The sequence below is a fragment of the Penicillium canariense genome (assembly GCF_028826845.1).
Source record: "Penicillium canariense strain IBT 26290 chromosome Unknown utg000001l_segment0_segment0, whole genome shotgun sequence".
In the NCBI taxonomy this organism is placed as follows: domain Eukaryota; kingdom Fungi; phylum Ascomycota; class Eurotiomycetes; order Eurotiales; family Aspergillaceae; genus Penicillium; species Penicillium canariense.
This window is the reverse complement of record NW_026622728.1, coordinates 2,177,303-2,203,305: the sequence shown is the minus strand read 5'-3', so window position 1 is coordinate 2,203,305 and position 26,003 is coordinate 2,177,303. Positions and strand designations below refer to the sequence as shown.

At 52.3% G+C, this 26,003-nt stretch overlaps 10 protein-coding genes across 10 annotated transcripts; 6 read left to right on the top strand and 4 right to left on the bottom strand.

The window, feature by feature from the left end:
* Positions 1-494: 494 nt before the first annotated feature.
* N7482_000762 (putative polarized growth protein (Boi2)) lies at positions 495-3,734 on the top strand (the record flags this gene model as incomplete). Its single annotated transcript, XM_056682887.1, has 3 exons — positions 495-567; positions 660-803; positions 865-3,734. 3 exons carry the CDS (start codon positions 495-497, stop codon positions 3,732-3,734), a joined length of 3,087 nt encoding a protein of 1,028 aa, XP_056546493.1.
* A 1,487-nt stretch (positions 3,735-5,221) lies between these two features.
* Positions 5,222-6,141, top strand: N7482_000761 (HNH endonuclease signature motif containing protein; the record flags this gene model as incomplete). Its single annotated transcript, XM_056682886.1, has 4 exons — positions 5,222-5,285; positions 5,333-5,422; positions 5,496-5,788; positions 5,851-6,141. 4 exons carry the CDS (start codon positions 5,222-5,224, stop codon positions 6,139-6,141), a joined length of 738 nt encoding a protein of 245 aa, XP_056546492.1.
* A 569-nt stretch (positions 6,142-6,710) lies between these two features.
* N7482_000760 (uncharacterized protein) lies at positions 6,711-8,552 on the top strand (the record flags this gene model as incomplete). Its single annotated transcript, XM_056682885.1, has 1 exon — positions 6,711-8,552. One exon carries the CDS (start codon positions 6,711-6,713, stop codon positions 8,550-8,552), a length of 1,842 nt encoding a protein of 613 aa, XP_056546491.1.
* A 639-nt stretch (positions 8,553-9,191) lies between these two features.
* N7482_000759 (60S ribosomal protein uL14) lies at positions 9,192-10,353 on the bottom strand. The gene is made up of 4 exons (XM_056682884.1): positions 10,236-10,353; positions 9,996-10,046; positions 9,480-9,726; positions 9,192-9,318 (listed from the first exon to the last, which is right to left on the bottom strand). Exons 1-4 carry the CDS (start codon positions 10,247-10,249, stop codon positions 9,208-9,210), a joined length of 423 nt encoding a protein of 140 aa, XP_056546490.1. The 5' UTR covers positions 10,250-10,353; the 3' UTR covers positions 9,192-9,207.
* A 713-nt stretch (positions 10,354-11,066) lies between these two features.
* Positions 11,067-13,168, bottom strand: rpdA (histone deacetylase RPD3; the record flags this gene model as incomplete). Its single annotated transcript, XM_056682883.1, has 3 exons — positions 11,067-11,966; positions 12,024-12,565; positions 12,622-13,168. The coding sequence occupies 3 exons, from the start codon at positions 13,166-13,168 to the stop codon at positions 11,067-11,069; spliced, it is 1,989 nt and encodes a 662-aa protein (XP_056546489.1).
* A 566-nt stretch (positions 13,169-13,734) lies between these two features.
* Positions 13,735-15,006, top strand: N7482_000757 (proteasome regulatory particle lid subunit RPN11; the record flags this gene model as incomplete). The annotated part of the gene is made up of 4 exons (XM_056682882.1): positions 13,735-13,803; positions 13,938-14,191; positions 14,263-14,798; positions 14,858-15,006. 4 exons carry the CDS (start codon positions 13,735-13,737, stop codon positions 15,004-15,006), a joined length of 1,008 nt encoding a protein of 335 aa, XP_056546488.1.
* Positions 15,007-15,323: 317 nt separating this feature from the next.
* Positions 15,324-16,202, bottom strand: N7482_000756 (uncharacterized protein; the record flags this gene model as incomplete). The annotated part of the gene is made up of 1 exon (XM_056682881.1): positions 15,324-16,202. The coding sequence occupies one exon, from the start codon at positions 16,200-16,202 to the stop codon at positions 15,324-15,326; it is 879 nt and encodes a 292-aa protein (XP_056546487.1).
* Positions 16,203-16,799: 597 nt separating this feature from the next.
* N7482_000755 (protein translocase subunit TIM50) lies at positions 16,800-18,520 on the top strand (the record flags this gene model as incomplete). The annotated part of the gene is made up of 3 exons (XM_056682880.1): positions 16,800-17,072; positions 17,165-17,878; positions 17,936-18,520. The coding sequence occupies 3 exons, from the start codon at positions 16,800-16,802 to the stop codon at positions 18,518-18,520; spliced, it is 1,572 nt and encodes a 523-aa protein (XP_056546486.1).
* A 1,799-nt stretch (positions 18,521-20,319) lies between these two features.
* N7482_000754 (putative C6 transcription factor) lies at positions 20,320-22,626 on the bottom strand (the record flags this gene model as incomplete). The annotated part of the gene is made up of 5 exons (XM_056682879.1): positions 20,320-20,738; positions 20,804-20,939; positions 21,000-21,381; positions 21,440-21,877; positions 21,938-22,626. 5 exons carry the CDS (start codon positions 22,624-22,626, stop codon positions 20,320-20,322), a joined length of 2,064 nt encoding a protein of 687 aa, XP_056546485.1.
* A 462-nt stretch (positions 22,627-23,088) lies between these two features.
* Positions 23,089-25,938, top strand: N7482_000753 (F-box domain protein; the record flags this gene model as incomplete). The annotated part of the gene is made up of 2 exons (XM_056682878.1): positions 23,089-23,159; positions 23,238-25,938. 2 exons carry the CDS (start codon positions 23,089-23,091, stop codon positions 25,936-25,938), a joined length of 2,772 nt encoding a protein of 923 aa, XP_056546484.1.
* Between the last annotated feature and the right edge of the window lie 65 nt (positions 25,939-26,003).

Sequence of the window (26,003 nt, the reverse complement as noted above, 5' to 3'; positions counted from 1 at the left end):
TCTCGACTTTCTCAACTGGACTCAACTGAATTCGAGTTCCCAACACTGAACACACCTTCGCTCATTCCACTTCAAATTCCTGAATCAGCATCAGGATCCGTCCCAGTGGGTTGGTAGATCTCGCCACGCCCTGGAGATCCCCCCAACGGTTGTTTCATCGCAAACCCGCGCTTGGAGAGCGAAGCTTCGGTCCACTTGAGGTTAGTGTTCTCTCCCGAACCCCGCGAGCTAATGACCAAAAGCCCTGATGTCGCCTTGTTCGCGCTAGATTCCTGACCTGCTGCATTCTCTCCCCTTTCCCCGAATTCACATAGCTCAACCATCGCAAGATTCCCGACCGGTCGTGGACCGCGTGTTTGTCTTCTCTCCCTCCCGAAAGGGCTGCCGGCTCCCATGTCCTACGCTTGACTTGCCAATCCCGAACCACTCGCCCGGCCTCGGTTCCCACGTCTTCCCATCGGAGGGATCGAACTTTGCCATAGAACTCGGACGAAATGGCTGCCACTGCGCAGGCCTCGCCTGCGCCGCCCCAGAATGTCCAGCGTGGCAATTATCTCTGGGTTCTTCGTAAGTGCTGCCCGGTTGCGACCATGGCGCGCGCACTCGCGCATCCCTCGCGCAGTCGCTCGTTCTGAACGAATACGCCTAACCAAACACAGATGAACACGCCCCGCGCGGAGAAGATGAGTTGCGAATGAAGCGCGGCGACGTGATTTTGCTGGAGGAGATGGATGAAGAATTTCAAGATGGATGGTGGCTGGGTGAACACCCCGGAACCGGCCAGAAGGGCCTTTTCCCAGCAGGTATGCGCCTCCGATGCGACACACATGGGCTTTTAGAAGAAGCCACTAACGTCTGATGTAGGCTTTACGAGAAAAGCGCATGCCCACGAGATCCCGACTAGCCATCGGCTTCCCAGCTCACTGGGGAAGCTCCAGACCGACCCCGCACCCCAGGGGGTGATCGCGTCCGAAAATACCGAGTCGCCCGCGCAGATGGAACCCTCGACTCCGATCGAGTCATCTTTTACCTCCGTCGGGAGTGAGCAGACAACCCCGCAGGCATCGCAACATGCCAGTACCTCTGAGATGGTGGATTCTCCAATGCAGCAGCAACAACGATCCGCATCGTCTCCGCTACCGCGCCCGAACCTGGCGGCCAATATCCAGGATGCTTTCCGCAGGTCCATTGACAACCACGCGAATGGCGAGGACAGCCCTGTGATGAATGAGACCTTGAGCGTCATCGATGAGCATATTACGGACATGAACACTCCTCGCCATAGCGTGTCCACCCAAGAGGCACGGACAATCAACGATTCCGGAAGCGAATACAGCAGTCATCTGAGCCATCGCATTTCGTACATCAATGGTCACGAAACGGACGAAGAAGAAAACACGCATCTGACAGTCGATGAAGTGCGGCGGTGGAATCACACCGAGACGGCCAAGCACCTACGGGACCTCGGAGTCGACCCCAAACACTGTGATATTTTCGAACAGGAGGAAATCACTGGTGACCTTCTTCTTGAAATGAGCCAAGACACCATTTTCATGAAAGAGTTTGACCTTGGGGTCATGGGCAAGCGGCTAAAGACTTGGCACAAAATCAAGGCCTTTCAGGAGGAAGTGAAGGGCATCAAGCCGCAACCGCAACCGCAACTGCAACCCGCAAGAGGCTCCTTCTCCAGCTATGCGGGCCCTGAAGAGCGATCACTGTCGCGTGCAGGCCATACTGGTCCCTTTCTCCCGCGCATCCCATCTGTATCGGAAAGGACCGGTTCGGGATATCCGCCTCGGATCTCTGCCGTTCCTGGCCAGCACCCAAGGCTGACCAGCAACAACAGCTCCCCTATGACACCCAACGCCCCTTCGTTTGGCCATGATTCGCCAAGGAGAATCTCCGCAGCTTCAATCCGTGAGTTCAATCATGGACGGCGACACTCTTCCATCGATGCCACTACTCGCGGTATGCCCGATTTATCTATGAACGGTAGTCATCAGAAAAAGCCGTCCTTTGACCGGGCATGGACTCTCAACAGTAATTCTCAAGCACTGCCAACTCGTCCGGGCACGTCAATAGGGACTACTTCAGCTTATCGCGGAGCACAAGCCACCGAATCAGAACCGAATACCCCCGAGCAGTGGGATGATCTCGACCGGGGCTACTTCTCCGGAACCGAGGTGGATTCGCGCCGTACTCGACGCGTTCTGCAAAAGCGAACGTCCACCGGTGGGAGTATCAGCCATTCTCGACAGTCGAGCTACGCGGATGATCCTTATCGAGCCAGTACTGCAGGCAAGCGTCAGTCTCGTATTGCTAGTGTCGACTCCATGCGCGACGCAGTCACACATGTCTCTCCCGCTGCCCAGGCCTACCATGGGACACCGCCCAAGAGTCGGTTCAGGAGCATGAGTACGCGTGTTTCGAACCGAAGCGGCAACGAATCGCAGTCTTCCAACCCGGAAGCGAAGTCGGGTTTCTTCTCAAGCTTCGGGCCTCTGATTAGAAGCAAAGGCGACGCCAAAGTTGACACCAAGGGCGAGGCAGATGGTAAGGCGGATGGCAAGGCATCTGGTACCGTTCGCTCCTCAGCCTTACACTTCGGGCTGCCGAAGATGGGTGGTGCCGGGCCCAAGATCCGACGAGCGGTTGGCCTGCGCGCTATCTCCGATGTTGTTGGCAAGGGAAGTAGTGACAATTCCGCACCTGCCTCACCTCATGACTACGACCCCATGTCTGCCCGTACCGGGTCCACCACCCCATCTGCGACATCCAAAAGCTCGGAACGCCACAGCACTGATGGGTCTGGCAAGGCCACTGATGGTGCTGGATTTATAGTCCGGCCGCGGACGGTCAAGTCGAAGAAAGACACCAGCGCCTATACTCGTGGCCTGGAGAAGAAATCTCCAAGAGAGCAGATAGATGGCTGCGAGTACAGTGGCTGGATGAAGAAGAGATCGTCCAATTTGATGACCACATGGAAGCCCCGGCTGTTTGTCCTGCGTGGTCGCCGGCTGTCCTACTATTACTCTGAAGATGACACCGAGGAGCGAGGCCTCATTGACATCACCGCTCATCGAGTGCTCCGAGCAGACAACGACCCCATCATCGCGCTGCACGCGACCGTCACCGGCGCCACCGCGCTGCCTGCCAATGCCAATACTACCGAGAATGGAGGTGGCATGAAGCTAACTACGCCAGCCGCAATCGCCTCACTCACCAACAAGAACGGCAACGGACCGTTCTTCTTCAAGCTAGTGCCCCCGAAGATGAATAACTCACGCACCGTGCAATTCACCAAGCCGACAACACACTTCTTCCAAGTTGACAGCGTCCAAGAGGGCCGTTTGTGGATGGCCGCACTCATGAAAGCAACTATCGAGCGCGACTTGGAGACGTTGGTGACCACCAACAAGCAAAAGACCATCAGTCTCAAACAGGCTCGGATGATGAACCAGCGCCCACCCGCCCTGATGACTCTCCCATCTGGCCTCGAGCAGCCAGTTCAGCTGATCGAGGAAGACGAGGAAGACAACGGCCTCAGGATTGATGGCCTGAACATAGCCAAATCGCCCTCCTCGGACGGCAACTCCTTCGTCGATGCGAGGAATGAGTTGCGGGAGATCGAGCCCGAGAGCACTGGCCGTCCGCAGTCAAATCCTCTTGGAGATATCGACTTGGGAAATTCATCCCTCCTCCCGGATCCGTTGGCCAAGACTGATTCGAAATAACCTTGCTTTCCACATTCCCACAATCTTGCTATAATGTTGGCGAAGACTATCTAGAGATCTATCTGCCTGGTGATATCTGCTGTTGCCGTTTACTCATTGCTTTTCGTGAAGCCCTTTCCCCCGTTTTCCTGCTTTCCATTCTTTACTTTATTTTTTTTTGGCTATCTTTTTGGCACTACACCCCCAACACCCCCTTCCCCTTACCCTTCTGGCGTTTGATGTGATATACCCCCTCGCTCTCCGACTCGACTTCTGTTCCATTCCTTTCTGGCCACGGCCAATTTTTGTTTCAATGACGTGGATATGAAGGGTTTATGCGGGCAGTTTTGTCTGTATGATGATCTAGGTAATGGTTATATCTTTGGTTTATGTGGACGATGCTGTGACGATGCTATGGGTTCGTAGCTCGATCTAGGACGATCTTCTCCTATGTACGCATATTCGTGGGCTTGTAGACAATCCTAATTCCATGGCTTTCTGAGACTTTGTTAAGGTTGTGGCGCAGTTTGCGCGTCGTCTTCGTGTAAGGTGCCCTACCCACTGCTTTCATTTCAAAAGAGGGTAATTTTATTACCTGATCATGATTGTTATATAAACATTTTGATCTGCTCTCTAAGCATCACCTGATCCTTGGCTGACCAATCTGTTCCACTCACTTGGTGAAATAGTCAATTATGATCCATGTCTAAGCGCTCACTAACCACTTGGTTAGCTGATTGGGCGCTCACCTTGATAAGACATAATGGATATGGTGCGATGATGTTTAAATATCGTGCGCTAGCCAGTGTTCTTTCTCTATATCGAGAGCTGCTAGAAAATAGACCGCTCAGACAAAGGGAAAGTACACATCGCAATATTCCAACAAGTGAAATAATTTTGACAGTTACAGAATCATGGCCGATCCATACACATCTTCCCATCGGAAGTATGATCCGGTCCCAAGCATTAAAATGATCGTCCGCACCTCGCACTACTCTTCACCTCGTTCGCCTCGTATTAGTCTTCACCTTATCTTTAACTTGTTTTTACCTTGACTTTACCTCGTCTTCACCTTGTCTTCACTTTGACTTTACCTTGTGTTCACCTCATATTAGTCTTCACCTTATATCAGACTTTACTTCTTCATCTATCTAGCTACTCTATTTATTTATTCACTTCCCTTGGCTTTCTTTACATCTATTCTTTCATGCGTACCCTAGGATGGAACGTATGCTCCAAGATCCAAGAGAGCCTAATGATAATGTTCGCATCTATGATAACGCTGGAACTATACTAGCTTGCAAGCAATACTCACCCAGAGGCTATATATATATATAGGAACCAAACCAAACTGATCAGTAACGTACAATAAAGCATTGCAAGTCAGCTCAGGTCAAAGATATATGACTTACGAGATGCTATATCGCTACTGTAGCATGATTTTTATCATCCCCAGCCAGCAAAGATGGTCATTATTTCCTCTCCTCCAAGATGGGTCACTAGGCCGGATGCTTCGTGAAGACCGCCAAACCCTCGTCAGCCCGGGCAATTATATTGTTCGTGATCATGAAGGTGAGTATATTATATCTCAAGATTCCCTAGTTTTTAATAGACTTTAGACCAGACCCCGATCACTGTCCAGCTCACCACCAAGAAAGCACCACGTCGTGTCACCACCAAGGACCAGAGCTCTGGGTCTCTTGGACAAAGTGAAAGAGACTTATTAGTAGGCGACCTCTGGAATTGCGAGGCGCATATTATATCTCTAATAATTTTTTTTAGCAACACTATTCCGAAGAACCATTCGTGCAAGAGACACCATATGTGCAATCTCTAAAGGCAGCGCTATGGTCACAAAAAGCGACAAGCCATATCGGGGCCTGACGGCCTCCCACATATTTCCTACAAGCCAGCTTGAAGAGTGGAACCGACACAATTACAGACTCTACATTACCGATCCCTCTCCTGCAACCGAGATTGGACAAAGCGGCCTTTACTCCCCCCAAAATGGGCTTCTTCTTAGTACCACTGTCCATGAAGATTTCGATGCTTTCTTGGTAGGGGTGGATCCGGATGTAAGGCTTCTTATGCGTCTTTGTTTCTATCTTCAATTGAGACTAATATCTTATTGATTTAGGCCGATTACAAGATAATCATTTTTGGAGGAGACCCGACAGGACTTGGAGGGGCACGCCTCAAAGACTCTGCCAGAAATGGTACTAATCCAAACAATCGCGTCAGTGCAGAGCTTCTGCGTTGGCACCTGCGGATGTGTGTGTACAGCAACATGAAAGCCAATGCTGACCCTGGGCCAGAGTGGGAAGAAGATCTCGGCAGTGACGATATGGGCCAAATTCTCGAGCAGCCAGATGCCGGCGAGAGAATGGAGGTAGAGCTATTCACGCGTCTCGGGCCAAGGGTGGCTTAAATGCATTCGGGATATACGGGGTGGGATTCGCAAGATCGTGGTCCGATATCATTCGTGCAACAAATTTCTATCTGCTTACGAAATAATATTATCTAATTCGAAAGATCATTTGCCCATTACTTTGACGCCGGACTCCAGCCGCAGATTCTGCAAGGAGGAGCAGTGTTGTCTTTATCCAACCCATACCAAATCATTCGGCGTCACATGATACAGATTCAAACAGAAGGATAGAACAGACAGAACCACCGAACGCTACAAATCAACAGGACTATCTTTGAATTCAGGTCCCATCCGAATGTTTGCTTTACTATCCACAATGAAGTCCTTAAATGTTCGGAGAGGGACCAAGTCGGTCGCCTGGCCTGATCCACTGCCTTGCCAGGTACCACGGACCATGTGGGCTGGTTATCTCGCGCCGCGGAGGTGGCTTCGGCTGTTTGCCTATCACCCTTAATTCTCAACTCACCCTTGTTCCTACCTACCTACCGTCTCTCCCTTCGTCCTTATATTCAATATGCTGTATATTATTATTTGATAAGGATTTCTAATATCCTTGATCCACGACGCTCATGTCCCTCCGCGCCCTACTCGGCCGCGTTTTTGCGCTCCTTCTCCCGCTCACACTCGCGGCCTCCGTCTACCTATACCTCTACCCGGTTTTCAATGGCTGTGGCTTCCCACTGTCTCGAGTCTCGTCCAAAAGTCCCCAAAGCTCCTCGGTCCTCGATAAGATACAGCATAATGTGGCCGTCAACACCTTCCTCCAACACCTCCGCACCCCGGACGTCGCGTCGGACACCCAACCGGCCATCTTTCGGCTGCTAGTTCTTGCAGACCCCCAGCTTGAGGGCGATACCTCCCTGCCATTGCCTGATTGGAAGCTTGTTCCCCGTCTGCGCACGCATTGGCGTGCCGTCCAGGGAGCTGTGGCCGAAGCCTCGACGGCTACGCCGCTCCCGCAGGCGCTTCTGGATCCGAACGTCCTGGGGAATATCACAATGGGGGTGAGGTCATTCGTTAGCGAGGATATACCACGGTCCCTATGGGCAACGCTGAAACAGTTAGATTTGGTGGGCAACGACTACTATCTCGCCCACATCTACCGGACCCTGTTCTGGTGGACTCGGCCGACGCATACGACGGTGCTGGGGGACCTTCTGGGGAGCCAATGGATTGATGATGCAGAGTTCTCGTCGCGCAGCGAGCGATATTGGACGCGAGTGTTCCGCGGTGGAGAGCGCGTGGACGATCATATTACCTGGACAGGTGGTGTTCTTGGCAACCAAGGAAATACCAAGCAGCAATTGGAGCCCCTGGGCCCAGACGCCGACCCAGCATGGCCGAGACGCATAATCAACGTCGCCGGCAATCATGACATTGGATACGCAGGCGATGTGAGCGAGGCGCGAATGCACCGCTTCGAGCGCGAGTTTGGTCGCGCCGATTGGGATATCCGCTTCCAGCATCCCCCGGTTTCGCGCGGGGGCAATGCATCTAATCAGTCGGTTATCACGCCGACATTGCATCTCATTAACCTAAACACCCTCATATTCGACACGCCTGCTTTGTCTCCGGACCTTCAGACCCGCAGCTACTCCTACCTGAACGACCTGATTAGCAAGCGCCTCTACCCAGTTGAGGACCGGTCAACGTTCACCCTGCTTCTTACACACCTTCCAATGCACAAAGAAGATGGTGTCTGCACTGACGGGCCCTATTTCACTTTCCATGAAGACGACGACAACAGCGGACCGGACGGTGTTCCGCGCTGGAAGGCTGGTGGCCTGAAAGAGCAGAACCACCTCAGCGATCATGTCAGTGCAACTGGAATCCTGCAGGGCATTTTCGGATTGAATGGCGATGAAAATGCACCGTACGGTGGCTATGGCCGAAAGGGGCTTATCCTCACCGGCCACGACCATACCGGCTGCGACATTATCCACTATATCAACCATACCGCCAAAGATCAAGGCGAGGGCGAGCAAGGAACCGACGACTCTTCTCAGGGCTGGAAGTGGGCCTCCAAACGCTATAATAAGTACAGGCCAGGAACCACCGATACCCCCTCCATCCGCGAGGTAACCCTCCGCTCGATGATGGGCGAGTTTGGTGGTAATGCCGGCCTTCTCTCAGCTTGGTTCGATACCAGTCTTGGCGAGTGGAATTATGAGATGACACTATGCCCGGCTGGTGTGCAGCATATCTGGTGGGCAGTGCATGTGCTTGTCTTGGTGACGTTGATTGTTGGACTTCTTTGGTTCATTGCTGGGTTGCTGGGGGCTGGTGAATCCAGCACAGCACAGACGGCGTGCTTGGATCCGCCAACGTTGAAGGGACAGGAGTGTGTCGATAAGTCCCCAAGGGGACGGACGCCTCGGAAGGCCCGTGGCCATGATGATTTGAAGAAATAAGGGGTAGATGGTGTGCGTTTGGACGACATGTATATTCGCTTTTCTTGTACCATATACCTACGTATAAGCCAGATGATTTTAGAAATTCACATCGCGCATATAGATGAGCAGCAAATCTTATTCGTCAAATCATATGAGTACTTCAAGCCCGCTATGGATATGTCAGATAGAGGCAAAGCAGCTCCAGTATAGGAAGAGTCTGCTGTGACCGCTACCAGTTCTACGTAGAATACGACTACATCAGCCCATGACAACAGCTCTCGCGGTAGGTCATCGGATATCATGGATCCGCCTAGAGCCCTAGAAGAAAGTACACGAGTGTACCGCGAGGCCGATAAAGGGGAGCTCTATGCAAACCCGCCTCACATTCGCAGTTCCTCCACATACAAAGCACCGGAAATTGTCATGAAAAGGTAGTATTTTTCAGTATACTTCCGAGAGTCGCCAGTGTTTAAAGAGAAGAAACACGAATGGGAGAAAAACCGGCTCGAAATAACACAGGTGGAATTCGTCATGTCAGATGGACCTTCCCCCACTTCTCCCATTGCCTCTTTTCTCCACAATATGCCATAAATGCACCCCGTTTTCCCAGTCCCAAGGAGTCAGGTTTTGGTATCGTTGAATTTTTGTTCGTTTTATTCGGTTTTCAAACTCTTTACATGACGACACCAGAGTTGGAGGCAATACGGGGCCAAAGCTCAGCAGCCTCCTTACCGACAGGGCCGGTGATGGCGGATCCCTTCATCTCACCCTTGGCGTTGACAATCTGTAGAATGATGATTAGTACACGGCAGCGGAGAATCAAGATGACTGGTCGCGTAGAGAAGTATGAAGAAGGCACGATCCTAGTCGATTCTGATGAACCAGCTCGAATCATGTCCCAACACACCATCTATACTCTCCAGTGAAAAAGGATCATCCACTTACAACACCAGCATTGTCCTCGAAGTACAGGTAGATACCGTCAGCCCGGCGCCAGGGCTTGCTCTGGCGGACGACAACGGCGGGCATGACCTTCTTGCGGAGCTCGGGCTTTCCCTTCTTGACGGTGGCCATGACCATGTCTCCGACACCAGCAGCAGGGAGACGGTTCAGGCGGGCACCGATACCGCAGACGGCAATGATGTACAGGTTGCGAGCACCGGAGTTGTCGCAGCAGTTCATCACGGCGCCGCTGTTCGAAAGAAACGAGACCGTTAGTTTTCTGTTGCGTTGCTTGTTTCGTAGTATCCCAATGCCTAGCGACCCCGTCCAATGATTTCGATATTTTCCCGCCTATGCCAATTCGTCGTGGTCTGTTCGATATTCCATGGCGAGTTTTGCGATTGCTGTAGAGCTGGCGAGCATCGTTTCGACCGTGACGAATGGCTATGGGCGGGTTGTCGAAGCTTCACTGGACGAGGGCACGGCGTGGGAAAATATCAAGGTTAAGACGGAACGTACACAGGCAGACCGAGGGTCATCTTCAGCTTGTTGCCGGCGGCACCGCCACGACTGTTGAACAATACAGGTCAGCGATTCCATTCGTTCACTCTGTTGCATTGCACCCGTGTCGTCCATCCTCCCAGGTCGAGATATTCGATGTTGAAGATGTTGCACATTCGGTCGTCGAGATCCTCCACGAAAACTCTCCCCGGGTGGTTTCTTGGTCCTTCGGGTCGAATGCAGGGCAGTCAGACTTACCCTCTCTTAGACATGATGGCTGAGTATCGGGGTTGTCGGGATAGGCGAAAAGGGTTGGCGACAGAAGGTCAGGTCGGGAGTCGAAGAAACGTCCACGGTGCTTTCTCGCCTCGCTTAGTGCGTCGGTGGGCGAGGAAAATCTTGGCCCCGCCCCGATTGGTCGGCTGGGGTTGCCCTAGCGCTAGTCCCCTTTGGGGCCTTCGAACCCGTGTATTATGTCATCGAGATGTGAGCTCTAAAGTCACGTGATATAAACTAGATCTATGCGCCGTCTCTCGATGACGGGGGACAGGATTGTTGCCCCTGTGGACCACTCGCGAAGATGAACATCTCAAGACGTTTTTCAGCCAATGTCATGTAAAATGAAGCCACTCGCCCATTGTGAGTGGTGAGAGTTTGAAACCTGGTGGTCTTACAAGTCCATTCAGCATGACTATAAGAGAAGATCCCAATGACATGGAGTGATTAGAATCAAAGCTTTCTTTCATTTGCTTGTCCAAATAAAATCGTAAAATAGAAAATAAATTAGAAAAACAGAACAGACGCGATCGAAGGCACTCAACCGATTCCTTCCCAGCCATTTAGAACGACGTACTCCGGGATCACATCGGATTTGAGCCTCAAGATCTGTCTGGTTACGTTCGATCAAAGAGACGATGAAACATCGACTCTCGACTTATGGAACAACCGTTTTCGCCGTTTCTCCACGAAGAGAGACACGAAGCCTCCGTGATTGAGCAAGATGCGTGCATGCCGACAAACCGATAACACCGTACTGCCCATTGTCCGTTGCGCCTAGATCCGATATTGTTGTCTTGTATCACAGCCAGTTTATTCCTCCTTCGTTGTCAGTTCTTCAACAGACGCTGCAGGTGCTCCCTGGGCCTCCTCGGAATCGCCAGCCGGCGTGAATTGCGCAGAGCCCTCTACTGCGGGTGCTGAAGACTCCTTCGAAAGCGATTGGGCCCCGGAGGGAGACAGGTGTGCTTTAGATATTTCCTCAGCGGCAGGGAATGCCTCAGGTTTCTTCTCATCCTGAGTTTCGGCTGCACCAGACTGCTCAGTCTCTGTGGCTGGTGCACTGGCGTCTTCCATTGTGGTATCTTCATCGCGCGTAGGAGATGGTTGCTGAGACACGGCTGCAGACATACCCTTATCTTCTCCCTCTAGTACCATGCGGTCCGAATCAGCCACTGGGGTATCCTGGTCATTGGCAGTGGCTGCCGTGTCGGGATCAGTTCTTGGGGCATCTGCCATCTTTGAGTCAAAGGCAATATCCATTTCGTTGTCGGCAATTGAGGATGCTTCGAGGGGAGTAGCCATGCCGCTGTCGAGGCCAGAGTCTGCAGGATCAAGATTTCTGTAGTTGGCTTGGTTTCGGCGACGAAGAGCACCGGGTTGACGACGGACACCATTGGCTGCATTCTCCTCCTCATCCTCGCTCTCACTAAGCTCCCCAGGTTTCTCTACGTACTGATCGAAGCGGCGCTGGGTGAATCGCTTGTCCTTGTTCTCATCTTCATCCAGGTCATCGAGAATATCATCGGCTTCGTCATCCATGCCATCCAGGAGGGAATTGCGCGGTACATCAGTCATCTGAACCGACGGCGCAAAGGCCGTGCGTTTGAGATTTTCAACGACCTGGTTGCGAATCTTGTCCAGGTAATCCTTTGTGTTGGCATTGTCCATGTTCGAGGGACGGACGTCAAGCTCATAATCGGGAGCGAAATACTAGTAACCCGTGTCAGTGGATTAGCCCACATAAGAAGGTATCAAGAGGAGTCTTACCTCATAGTAGTCGTTGTAGGGTAGCTCAGATTCCAAGTTATCTCCGACAAGGATACCAGTTTCGAAGGCCCAGGTACGTGCAACGTTGCGCATGGTGTAACCACCACCACCGAGGATCAAAGTCGGCAGGTCGAAACTCTTAATGAAGTTGACGCAGTTGGCATGTCCGCGCATACTGAGGTTAAAGCAACCGAGACGATCACCAGACAAACTGTCACCCCCACACTGAAGGACCACAGCCTCTGGGCGGTACCATTCCATGACGCTCTTGATCACAGGCTCGAAAATGCTCTTGTAGGAGGCGTCGTTGATACCATCGCGGAGAGGGAAATTGACGGCATAGTATTTGCCCGAGCCGACACCAATATCACGGAGTTCACCGGTACCGGGGAAATATTCGCCATACTTGTGGAACGAGACTGTCATGACGCGATCTGTGGTGTAGAACGCTTCTTCAACACCATCACCATGGTGAACATCGATATCAACGTAGAGGACGCGCTGCTTGAATCGAAGCAACTCGAGGATGCCGAGAACAATGTCTAATGAAAAGGTTAGCGAGGAAGCACATCTCCATGAAAATATGATCCCATCTTACCGTTTACGTAGCAGAAACCACTAGCTTCGCTCTTTTTCGCATGGTGAAGACCACCAGCCCAGTTGACAGCGACGTCGCACTTGCCGCGGTTCAACCGCGCAGCGCCTTCCATGCTGCCACCAGCACTGATACCGCAGAATTCGAACAGACCATCAAAAACCGGGCAGTCGTCACCTACATTGTATCGGCTTTGCTCCTTCGAGAACTGATCCATGTTGTCTGGCGTCACTTTTGACAAGAAGTCGATGTATTCATCGGTGTGGAACTGGGTCATTTCGTACTTCGAAGCCGGCTTCGCACGCTGTTTGGTTTGCGCATTAGAATGGGCGCTTTTCTGTGGCTCATAGCGGGATATAGGAAGTCTTACGTAGATCTCCATCTTCTTGTACAGGCCGTAATTCATGACCAAGCTGTGGGTCATGCGTATGCGATGAGGCTTCATGGGGTGTCCGGAGACATAGGCGTAGTTGCCCACATCAGAGTCGTAGAAGTAGGCCACCTTCTTGTTGTTGGCACCGACGCCATTGGAAAGGGGTTCCGCGGCCATTTTGCGCGTTGAAAGGCGAGAGATTGGCCAAAAGTGCCAGCAGGGTTTGGGAAGATCTCAATCAAGAAGAGGGTGGAGGAAAGGAAGTATGCGGGTTAGGGGAGACAATGGCGACTAGGTACCCTCGGAGCACGGAAGGGCACGCACACTAGAGCACCAGAGACCACCGTGACGGTTCACGTAATGTTTCAAACACAACAGCAGGCCAGATTTGACATGCTCACGGCGCTTTGGACAGAGAACGGGAGAGGGTTGAGAGAATCGATCGCCGCGTGGGAAGGAGCCATGGCCGGCAGAAATTCAGACCGCCTTCGTCAGTCAAGCTCCGGGAACTGACTGTTTCATCAACCAAACAACACGCCAACGCTTCCCTGCTTCCTTGATCGGTTGTTTAAGCATCGATACATTTATCTGTGGCTTTGCTCCTGATTCTTGTTTCAGACTGATCCGTGACGAAATTCCGATTCGTTTGAGCCACTACGACCTTGCTGGAGCTTCCGACTGGGAAGCTATCAATCTCTCTTATCCCTCCGTCCTGGCAACTCGATTAGTTGCTTCCAGCCATCATGGACCGCATCAATAGAATGCTGCAGGCCGCCCAAGGCATTGGAATGGGGGGTGGTGCTCCTGGTGGTGTAAGTCATAAGGGTGGCGGCCTCGGTGTCGCCATGTGTCCCTCTCTCTATTCGAGCTTCTGCGCTTATTTATAAGCTGCCTTTCGAGCATCATATTACCTATGGCACGTATGACTAACGGCGTCTCGACATAGGACACTCCGAACCTGATCGATAACTCCGAAACCGTCCATATTTCGTCCCTTGCTCTGTTGAAGATGTTGCGACACGGCCGTGCTGGTGTGCCGATGGAAGTCATGGGCCTGATGCTTGGAGAGTTTGTCGATGAGTATACAGTTCGGGTAGTGGATGTTTTCGCTATGCCCCAGAGTGGTACAGGTGTCAGTGTCGAGGCTGTGGACCCCGTGTTCCAGACCAAGATGATGGAGATGCTCCGACAAACTGGACGGTAAGCTACCACATATGCTGTATGGGTGCCGAAGAGCTGCGCTGATATATAGCGTTTTCTTGCTCAAATAGGCCAGAGACCGTCGTTGGCTGGTATCACTCCCACCCTGGTTTCGGCTGCTGGCTTTCCTCCGTCGATATCAACACCCAACAATCGTTTGAGCAGCTCACTCCCCGTGCCGTTGCTGTTGTCGTGGATCCAATTCAGTCGGTGAAGGGCAAGGTAGTAATTGATGCTTTCCGTCTCATCCAGCCCCAAACTGTCGTCATGGGCCAGGAGCCCCGTCAAACAACATCCAACTTGGGTCACCTGAACAAGCCCTCGATCCAGGCCCTCATCCACGGTCTGAACCGCCACTACTACAGCATCGCCATTAACTACCGGAAGACGGGTCTGGAGGAGAACATGTTGATGAACTTGCACAAGCACGTGTGGACCGAGGCTCTGCAGATGAACGACTTCCATGAGGAGGGCCAGCACAACGTGGACCAGATGAAGCAGCTTGTTATCCTTGCTGAAGGCTATGAGAAACGAGTGAAGGAAGAGACCGAATTGAGCAAAGAGCAGCTGAAGACGAGATATGTGGGCAAGGTTGACCCTAAAAAACGTATGTCTACCCGAAACTCCGTTGTGATGCTGCAAACATTAACTATCCCCAACCCACAGATATCGAAGACGTGAGCCAGCAACTGATCGAGGACAACATCGTTGCTGTCTCGAGGCAGATGATCGACAAGGAGGCATCTGTGGCTCGGCAGGCGCCAGGCAAGGATGGTGCCAACGGTGCATCTATGGACGTGGATGAGGAACTTTAGAGGGTTAGAAGGCGCATGAAACCTACAGAAACGCTCTGATCATGAAATACTGTGTTCTTCGCGATATCATACGGCATATCACTACCTCTTGGTACTAGATACTAGGCAAAATCGAGTTCTCGTCCTGCCTGGCGCTGCATTGGATGGGCTCTTCCGACCCAAGATATAAAAATCAAGCCTAGGTACCTCTACACTATTTAGGTGCAGCCTACAGGGCAAGTATTGCATTCTGAGGATTGAATAGCTAAATCAAGTCTATAACGCCGCGCAATGTAATATATATCATAATCATCTCACGTCTTGAACATCAACGCAGTCTAGGATGCCACGGTCTCAATTTCCAGACTCACATTTTGCAGTGAGTCAGTCAACACATCAATGTCTGGGTTGCGGGCACGCAAACCATCAATGGCAGCGTCTGCTGGATCCTCTCCCGGATCATCATAATCATCTTCATCGTCTACCCAACCCCTTTCTGGGCCCCATAGCACTTTTTTCTGAGCGTCCCGAGTCTCCTGCAAAAGCCGACTCATTAAAGACCCGTTCTTGTGCACTGAGGGATAGGCATCGAATTCGACCTGAACCAGGCCCGGCAGCCGCTCCAAGACCTGCCGCATGAGCCTCCCCGCAAACTCGGTATAGTATTCCTTGGAGATGCGGAAGCCCTCGAAAATCGGCTGTGAGGGATCACATTCTATAAACACCTTTAGTGTGCGTGTGAGAGTCATGTCGTGCAGACCCAAGCCTTGATTCACCGTCCATGTTCGCGGTGGCGCCGTCCAGCTATTCCCAAGAATCAACTCGATTGTGGTGACCGACGAGCGGTGGCGACGGGGGAGTTGGCGGACGGTCGGCATGCGCGCGAAGTCCTGCACTGGGAAGAGCCGAAAAATTTGAGTCGAATAGAAATAATAACTGGCCTCATCGTGAATGCGGTGCGAGACCAGAAACAACGCTATGCGGTGCGACGTCGGGGAGAAGGCTTTGCTTTTCTTCGCGGATGCCCCCACGGTCCCATTCTTTTTCAGGGCGCTCTTCCGCGACGGGGTGAAGAGGGCGAAATGGTAGATGCGCTCACGAATCTCAGATGGTAGATCGAGGAGACGGAAGGGTTTTGACGGAAGCCGTACGGGCGCTGGTTCTTCAAGGAGATCATCCTCGAAGAACTCGGCCCTTTGTGATTTTTTGAGGCGCATGGTGGAAGGGAAGGTTCCAAGGTTGAACGGCGAGGGGCAAGATCTATGAGCAGGTACGCGGCACGGGACTAAGGTTGGAATTTGACACGGAATTCATAGTTTTCGTATTCTTAGCATAGATTGAGGGCCGGAATGGATTGCAACTCCGCCGCTGATCTTGCACGCCTGGAGAGTAAACTCGAACGCCGAACAAGACAGATGAGATTTGAAAAATCACCAAAAGAATGTGATCCACATACGGGGCTGCAGCATCAGAGGAGGCCTTCGCTGCGGCTCTTGGAGTGGTTCAGAAGAAAACTTCTTTAGTCTCCCCAGCTAATACAACCCGGCATGCATGAGGAGTGCTTGAAGGGTCAAATTAATGTCTGGGTACAACTTTCATATTGATGAAGAAGAAAAGAAAAAGAAAAAAGGGAGATCTGACGCGGCGACAGATAAAGAAACTGCGCAACAGGGCTGTCTGGACCGCCCGATCCACCGCGCGCCGACTTTTCTGCAGGAATCTCGTCCCGAAGCCGAGGACGTGATTCCAAGCGCTGAGTGCAAGGCATGAGTGCACTGTTTCTTGCCTATCTTTAATCATATTTCTCTCCCGTCATGCTGAGCCGTGCCGTTCTGCCTCTTGCGAGGCGCAACGCCCTCGCCTCTACCGTCCGGGTGTCCGCCCTGTCCGCTCAGCGACCCCGGTGGTATGCCAAGGGCAAGGACAGTATCCCCTATAAGCTCCCTGAGTCGATGCAGGCGAAGGATCTCAAGGGAACGAAGCCCAAGGCTGCCGAGAAGGCCTCACAAAACCAGGATGCTGCCGAGCAGCCCGAGGTTGATACACAGACGAAGCCCGAGGCCGAAGTGTCCGAGTCTTCCAGCGCTGTAAGCTATCTATCAGGCACCAGTCACCCGTTTCCTGTCTCAAGGTGGAAACAAAAATGAAAACAAACCAATCTAACAGTATGACTTTATAGCCTGAAGCGGAGCAGACTCCCAACAAGCCCCTACCCGACCTGACCCAGGGTATTCCCTCGACGTTGGCTGCAGAGCTGGAAGGCCGCACGAGGAAGGGACCGCTGAACATCACCGAGGATCACACCCAAACAGAGGATTACAGCGAGGATGGCATTGGCCGTGGGGGCGGTGATATCCCTAAGGGCGGATACGAGACCTCTCTCGACCGCCGCAAGGCCCGCATGGCTAACATCATGTACGCATTGATGTTGGCTGCCGGTGTTGCTGGCATGGGTTACCTGGGCCGCAACTGGGAGACTGAAGAGGAAGAGAGTGCTCACACAGACACCCCCTCCGGCTGGAGCCCCGGTCTTTGGTGGAGCCGTATCAAGGCTCGTATGGGCGACCTCACCAGCTACTACAAGGATCCGGCTTTCCCGAAGCTGCTTCCCGACGAGGACCCTACCATGCGCCAGCCCTATACTCTGGTTCTTTCCCTAGAGGACTTGCTTGTCCACAGCGAGTGGAGCCGCGAGCACGGATGGCGTGTTGCGAAGCGCCCTGGCGTCGACTACTTCCTCCGCTATCTCAACCAGTACTACGAGCTTGTTCTGTTCACCAGTGTGCCAAGTATGATGGCCGACCAGGTTCTCCGGAAACTGGACCCTTATCGTATCATCCGCTGGCCCCTCTTCCGTGAGGCTACCCGCTACAAAGATGGAGAATATATCAAGGTATGGTCACCCCCCAAATAACTTTCTCAATTGCATTCATCTGACCCATATCACTAGGATCTTTCCTATCTGAACCGCGACTTGTCCAAGGTGATTTTGATCGACACCAAGGAGGAGCACGCCCGCCTGCAGCCCGAAAACGCCATCGTTTTGGACAAGTGGACTGGTGACCCCAAGGACAAGACCCTGGTTGCGCTTATCCCCTTCCTGGAGTACCTTGCTGGCATGGGCGTGGAGGATGTTCGCCCTGTGCTGAAGTCGTTCGAGGGGACCTCGATCCCCGTGGAGTTCACTAAGCGTGAGAAGGCCATGCGTGAGCGCTTCGAGAATGAGCTCGCCGCAGAGAAGAAGAAGAAGCCTTCCATCGGCATGGGCAGCCTGGCCTCTGCTCTCGGCTTGAAGTCGCAGACTATGAGTGGCGAGCAGTCGCCTTCGGAGGGCCTCGCCCAGGGCAAGATGCTCTGGGATCAGATCCGCGAGCGCGGCCAGAAGAACTATGAGATGATCGACCGTGAGATCCGCGAGAACGGCGAGAAGTGGCTTGCTGAGATGGCGGCCGAGGAGGAGAAAGCTCGCCAAGAGCAGATGCAGAGCATGAAGGGCTCTTTCACGGGTATGTTTGGTGGCGGTTCCAAGCAATAAGCGGCTCCTGCTGGGATTCAGCGGCAGACTCCTCCTGGATCTTGCTTCTTATTATTCACTCCCAACTCATCATCTTTGGGGTTTGGTTTTTGTCATTTGCGGGCAAGGGGCAGGTCATTAGATGGTTTCTTGGGTTCGTTCTGAGCATTCATTCACCTTCGGAACGACTGTAAAATAGCGTTTGGTGTCCGATTCTTTTGTTTCTCGTGATTCTCCATGTACAAAATTTGGACAGATGCTTTAATATGAAAAAAACTGAGACTGATAGACTGAAATTATCTTTATCTGCACGGTCCAACTTCGCGTTGGATCCTCTGGGTATATACAGTGGCGTTCCATTAGTTTGAAACCCTCCCATTTGATTATATAATTTTCTGCCACCCTTTCTGCCACACTAAAACCTCGCATTCCATGACTAGTTAATAACTAGTATACCATCCACTATTATCAAGCACCTGCTTCACCCGGTTAGGCATCGTTATAGCTAAATTGTCTAATATAGAAAGATCTATCTCTGACCAAGCCTCTTGCGCAGCAGCGATTAAAAACGCTAAGGTTTCTTCGTTATCAGGCATAAGTTTGATCTCCGGATACATATCATAGATTTTGGCCTTAAGAAGCGCCCAAAGGTTCTCAATCGGGTTAAGATCTAGCGAATAGGGTGGCCAGGCCATAATTTCGAACGTTTATTCTTCAAGTCACTCCCTTACGACGCGTACAGTATACACAGGGGCGTTATCTTGTTGAAAAATAGCACCCTCGATACTATTTATTAATATTAGAAGTATACGTTGGTATAATTCGAGGATAACCTACCGATTTACACCTCCCCGAGGTAAATCTAGGTCTCCGAAGAGTGATATAAGCCCGGATCGTCGACTAGATCTAGAGAAAGCAGCCTAAAACATCTATTTAATACCCTTATATACGGATACTAGGTCGATATCTTGCGCAGCGATTTGCTCGGACGGTCGGGTAAAGGTATACTCGCGACGAGCCCTTTTACCTCTCTCAATCGTCGATTCGTCGGTCTAAAAGATCTTCCTCTACTGATCTGTTATATAGCCTTACACTCGTTCGGCCTATTCGAGACGTAATCGGGCGTAGGTTTCGGTAAGCTCCGGTCGCTGAAGTACGAGCCATTTTCGTCGATTCTCCTCACGAAGGAGTCTCTAAATCGATGTACGTTTAACCTTATTATCGACTGCTGCAAGGAGGTCGTCGTATTTAACTCGTAGGTTCTCGTCGATAGCGTTAAGAAGCTTAGTTTTATCCTCTTCGTTAAGCTTCTTCGGTTGGCCAGACCGAGGAAGTGTCTCTTAGGTAGGCCCTCTTAGGCTAGATCTAGCCACCGCCGTCTTCATCGTGCTAATTGGAATGTGAGGATAGCGCTCGTGGATCTTTTTGTATGTCCAGCCAATTGATTTTAGCTCAACAATCTTGATACGCTCGTAGGGGGCGAGCTGGTAGCCAGATCGTCGTGCGGCAACGGTTGGGTGCCTATTCGGCGCATCGTATTGCTGCCCTGTGCGAAGAGGAGGCATTATTAGCGTGTGAATAGCTTCAAAATAACAAAAGAGACGCGTTATACTTAGCGTGTCGCAGCGTGGTCAGGGGCGGTTAGCCGAATGTAGTGGGCGGTAGGCTAAGGCGGTCAAATCGGAGGGTTTCAAACTAATGGAACGCCACTGTACATTGCAAAAATGGTAATCTAACATACACGCCTGCTTGCCCCCAAAACAGAACCTATGAACAGGCCAGAAAAGAAATCTAACTTATAGTGGATTTAAGTCCCCTTCTCAAGACAGATTGACATCCTGGAACACGGAGACATCCCAGATACCTGTCATGTCGAAGGGGAAGCCATCCATCGTTCCGAACGTATTCGAAATGGACATCATGTCATCCACAATATCATTATTGGTTTGAGTCTCGGGCAATGAGATCGCGGCTGGGTTGACCAACCCATTGTCAGCTATCGCTGCAGTAAGCGTCTGGTCCATAGCGGCACTAGTACCAGGTAGACGGTGCATGATTCGTTCGCAGTGGTCCAGGCACATGTCAGCCACATCCCAGTCTTCTTCCTCACGAACACGACGTAGCACATTACGCAGGGTCTCAACGTTGGCCAGGCAGGACCGCGCCACTTCACTGTCGTTTGTTTCGAAAGCGCAGCGCACAAGGAGCGTGGCCGTAGACGTCAGATGGAACGCGCTATCTACGGAAATTGTCAGAATGTTATGTTATGCCAGGAATGGGGTGAAGAACACATGTGAGACCTACATGGTAACCAGAATTCCTTGAAGTTATCTTTCCGCAGGGAGGTAATGAACCGCACGATCTCTTCTGCTGATCTGCGGCATTCGGTCTGAAAGTAGCGACGAGCCTCGGGATTGTCGGTCTCTGCGTTGTTGACCTCCTATAGCGTATATGTGAGTAAATTGCCAGCAAGATATTTGTTAGTATAGAAAGAGCTTACATTCAATTCCACTCGACTGACAAGCATTTTGACCGCCAAGAAAGCAAGCTGCAAGCTGCTAGACGCAGATAACTGCTCGCCACGGCCGTTTATTGGTGTTCTCAACCAGTCGGGAAGCGAGTCCTCCCAAAGATCCAGATCCGTCCGAATCTGCCTCAGCTTCTTGGAGCTTTCGCGTGCGGGCTTTGCCTGCAAGCCATAGACCAAAGGTAACAGTTCGCCCAGGATTTCGGTTAATTTGCACAAAGAAATATGGCAGTGCGCTGCCCTCACACGCTCAGTGGTGCGAAGGCTCGCCGGAACTAAGCCGTCAACAGTAGGCAGCGGTACGTCGTATTGGGATTTGGCGATCTGTGGCGGTACACCGTGACCAAAGCTTCCCCTGTGGAACGTATTAGAGAATCATCATTGGCGGCAAATGGTTGCGCAGCGTGACCTACCAGCGATCATGAATTACGACACCCCACCAAAGACGAATACGCTGATCTTTTTCTTGCTGCGAGAGCTTCCAATGACTCGGATCGCGGTTCAAACCAAGACAGTTGGCCAAAGACAACATGCGTCCGCAGCTGATGGCGTTTCCAGTCATCGAGAAGATAGGTCTTCCCGTCAAATCAATCAGTGCGGCACTAATTGTGGACAGACCAGGTGCCGAGAACTCTTCGTGCAGAGCAGCCACTGTCATGTTTACCGCGTATCGAACGTCGGGTTTTGGATGGCACGAGAGTTTCTGTGTATGGTTCCAGTACACGAGGGACATCGAGTATACTTGGCACAGAAGCGCAGCCGGCGGATCTTCTACACCATCGGTAATATAAGACTCCCAGAACTGTTCGCCATCGAAGATCGGGAACGCGACGTTGAAACGATCGATGAAGCTAATAACAATCGCAATTAGCGCCCGAAAAAAATATCAAAGCATATGTCTTTGCCCTTACAGCCTGACAAGGTCATGTTTGAATGGTCCTAGGATCTGTTCCAGGACTTCCTTCTGATTCTCACCAGGTGGAACGCCGCGGCGCATACCCTTCCTCCGCCGCGAGATGGTGGTATAGAGCACAGGCTTCCGTGGATCGCTGGAGTAGATATTGTATGGATGACTGTTCGCGTCTTCGGACAGGCTGGACCGCTCAGGGGGCATATATTGCTCAATGACCTGCGCATCCTCTGCAACCATGGGCCCGACAATGAGAACTGACTCATTGTGCGGGTCGTCCATATCTTTCCGCCGTGCATCACTTCCCCGGCGTCCCGAGGACGAAATTGTCGTCCCCTGCGGACTAGGTCCATTGGTTGACTGACGGGAGGTGGGCAGTCCATCAGGGCTGCGCTTGCGCTTCTTGCCCGACACCGGCTCAACCGGCTGCGCTCCCGACCACGGTTTGGTCTCCGTTGTGCTCAACACCGAGGAGTCCGGGTTCGGCTCCTCCTGGTAGTGACAATCAGCCCCCTGCACGCGACATAGGAGGCAAGATTGGCCCGGGATATCGACGGTGCATCGAGACTTGCGCTTGCGACAGAGGTCGCAAGCGCGGACCTTGTGTGAGCGGTAGGGTCGCGAGCCGGCGCTGAACCCGGGCGACGGCAGCTTCGAATTGGAATTGACTTGAAGGGTTGCGGGCGACATGATTCGCAAACCCGAAAACGAGGTGCCGAACAGCAGGGGGGATGGGGAAACGATCTCGAGAAAAGTTCCCGGGGGTTTCGGAGTCGGCCGATCTCGGTCGGGTACAGTGAGGGGTACGACGCGGCCGAATGCGACGGGCGCCAGGGGGGAGGTTAATCGCAACCGTGGGTTAGGGCGAATTATACTTCATGTTGCGCTCTGCATCTTGCTCATCCTCACGCGACCGGTGACATTTGACTGCGAGATTGTCGGCGATCATAGACCCGACAGAGAGAAAAAAGAGACTAAACTGGATGAGGGGGGACGCTGAGTCAGCCCCACGTGCCGCAGCTATTTATAACTTATCGGCAATCGACGCGACGGGCGTCATGAAGGAGGTTGGGAAGCACAGCCACTCTCTCCAAGGGCATCTCCAACTCGGATGCCAGCGCCAATTCCGCATGTCGGGAACCGCTGGTGATCATGGAGGAGGAGGCCCCGATCCCTCGAGAGACTGGCGCCTTTGATCGGCTGCCTCCAAGTGTAATCGAGCAGTAAGTGGGTTCTCTTGGTGGAAGGTGGCATTTCCCAAGGCCATGTGGCATTCAGGGCTCCTAACCCAACCGGCGTAGCATTCTTTACGCCGCCGACGCCAATATCTTTGCATCTCTGGCTTTGCTAAATCGACAGTGGAGGCGGATATCAGAGTCTCCCTCCTTGTACGCCTACCATTTATCGCAATGCCCGTCCTTTACGTGGACGAGAGGGGCAAACCCCGCGCCTGCCGAAACCGACAGCCTGCCAGACCTCAAGCGTCAATTCCTGGAAGAAATCAGGCGGAATGCTTTTGATGTCTTTCTGCGGCCCCACTGTACTCTGGTTCGATTGATTTCAAGCTCAATGAGCTCGTCCACTGCCTTTCCCCACGGCGAAGTGTTTCGTTTCTCGTTTTCAGCAAATGGTCAAATGGTTCTTTGTATCAGCTCGTCCCGAATTGTCGTGCTCGATCTGACCATAGAACGAGTAACTGTAAAGTACGAATTGAAAACCCGCCGCCGACCCTTAGGTGCTACCATTCAGGATGATGGCTCCCTTCTGGCCGTCGTATCCTCCACACACCGGGTCAATATCTACCGACTCTCTGATGATGAGGCCAAGCATTTCCAAACGATCACACTTAATGATGCCCCAAGAGACTTGATATTCTCACCCACGGGAAGTGTCCTGGCTTTGTCCTTCGAGGGCTGTATTGAGGTCCATGCTGTGGGAGACGAGGTTCTGTCCACGGAACGCCGAGCAGCGCGTTGCCCCCGCGTCGATGCTCTTTCTTTCTCTCTTGATGGGACCATGTTGCTTGGATCGCCGCTTGATGATGGACAAGGTGGTATCGTCACCATCACAGCTCCCTTTTACACCGACATTGGGATCGACGTATCGCCACAGGAACTACAAATGCGCATGTGGACCACACAAATTCTCTTTCCCGAAACAGCCCCTGGATTTACTCATGCTTGCTTGATAAACGGTCATGAGGAAGCAGACGATAGCTGGGTCATAGGATATGACAGTGCTCTCGGGGCTTTTCGAGCAATCAAAGTCGACAACATTAATGCCGGTGGGGTATACTTTGCCAGCCCATTCTTGGCAGATGAATTGCGGGAGACGTTGCCGATCATGCTTCCATCTACGGATAATGCTGGGGAGCTTCTTGCCCTAGGATTTCAAAACTCCGAAATATGGATATATGGAGTGCCAGGACGTCTTGATGTTACTCCGCCAGCCGCCGGGGCAGAAGAACCCAATGACGCTCACCTTTGTGGTAATCACCACAGCGAGGGACAGTTAGTGCCTCATGACAACCGAGCCCAACTCGAGAAAATTATTGAACAATCCCAAAAGGCTCTGGTCCGTGGCCGGCGAATAACTGATATGCCTGGAATCACATCCGCTCGTTGGGTACGATGTACCAATCCAGGAAAGCCAAGACGTCGGCTTGTTGCTGTGGCGCCTGGTGGCGTGCGTCCACAAATACTCGGCGAAGAAGATATCCCCGTGGATGGTGGGAGGATACTCATCCTGGACTTTGAGAGATCGACTACAAATGGCAACGAGACCGAGCTTGATATTGAAGTAGGAGAGATCGTGCCAATGATGCTCATGGAACCGGACTCTTCGCTAGACACCGAAGTAGAGTTGGAAAGGCGGCGGACTCGTTTGCATCGTGGGGATACCGACCCGACGACACTAACGTCTCTCGTTCAACGACCCTCACGGACGCCTATTCGAGAATCTCGCCGAACTGCAAGTCAGAACGCGATCTCACATCTGCGCCCCAATAGCTTAGCCATTGCGACGTCTCCAGACGAGCCAAATCGTGGCGAGGTTGTCGACGTCCCGTATGACAATACACAGCCCCGTTCTCGCGACACACTTCACCGAGCTGCTACAGCGGCGGCGTCCACGCGAGGCCGTTATGATCCGCGATATCGCAATACTCAAGGTCGTCGAATCCCGCATGAGAGTGACGCGGATAACTGGGTGCCACCGCCTCCACCTTACACCCGCGAGCCTGACCAACCTTTGCCGGAGGATTTGCGGAGATCTCTTCTTCCAAGCGGGCCTACAGTTCGCCAAACCCGCGTCGATGATCCTGTTCAGCCAGTCCTGCGAGCACAGACCACTCGTGTGGCAAGACAGGAATTTTCGGATCGTCCACGGCCGCAATCTGCGCTTCTCCAAAGACTCGGGTCGATTACTAGCGCTAGAGTTTCCGGAAGAGGTAGAAGAGATTCCTCCCCTGTCGCTCGAGAAGCTCCTGGTCTGGAGCGAGCCCCTTCAGATGTACCCCATGTCCCTCAGTTCCCGCAACAACTTCTTGTCAACAACGACGATATGGCGCAGAGCAATCGTTTGCCAGCTCGCCCAGATTCCGCAAACGCAGCCATACCAATCCCTCCAGTCGCTACCAGCAACCTCCCCTCTCTCCAACCACTCCCCACCCTAGCCTTCCACCCAGTTGAACGCCTAACCCAACAAGAACAAGCCACCCTAGGAGCAACCCTGCTCGGCGAATCCTATCTTTCCTACTCCGTCTCTTCCCCCAATCTCCTCCATATCCCACAACCCTACGGCAACGCCTTGGATCTCACCGAAGATGATGACGAGGCGCAGATCCCTGCAAGACAGCGATCTTTCCGCCGGCGGGTATCAACAGAACCAAATAGCTTGCCGCCGCCTGCGAATGAGGAGTGGCGGAGGCGCATTGAGGATTGGAACGAACATACTATTCGGGAGCGAAAGCGGAAACGACGAAATAAGTGCATTGTCATGTAGTGTTGTCTTTGCATGAGTCTGATCTACGGACCGTGATACCCTCGTTAGAAGTTAGATATTATATG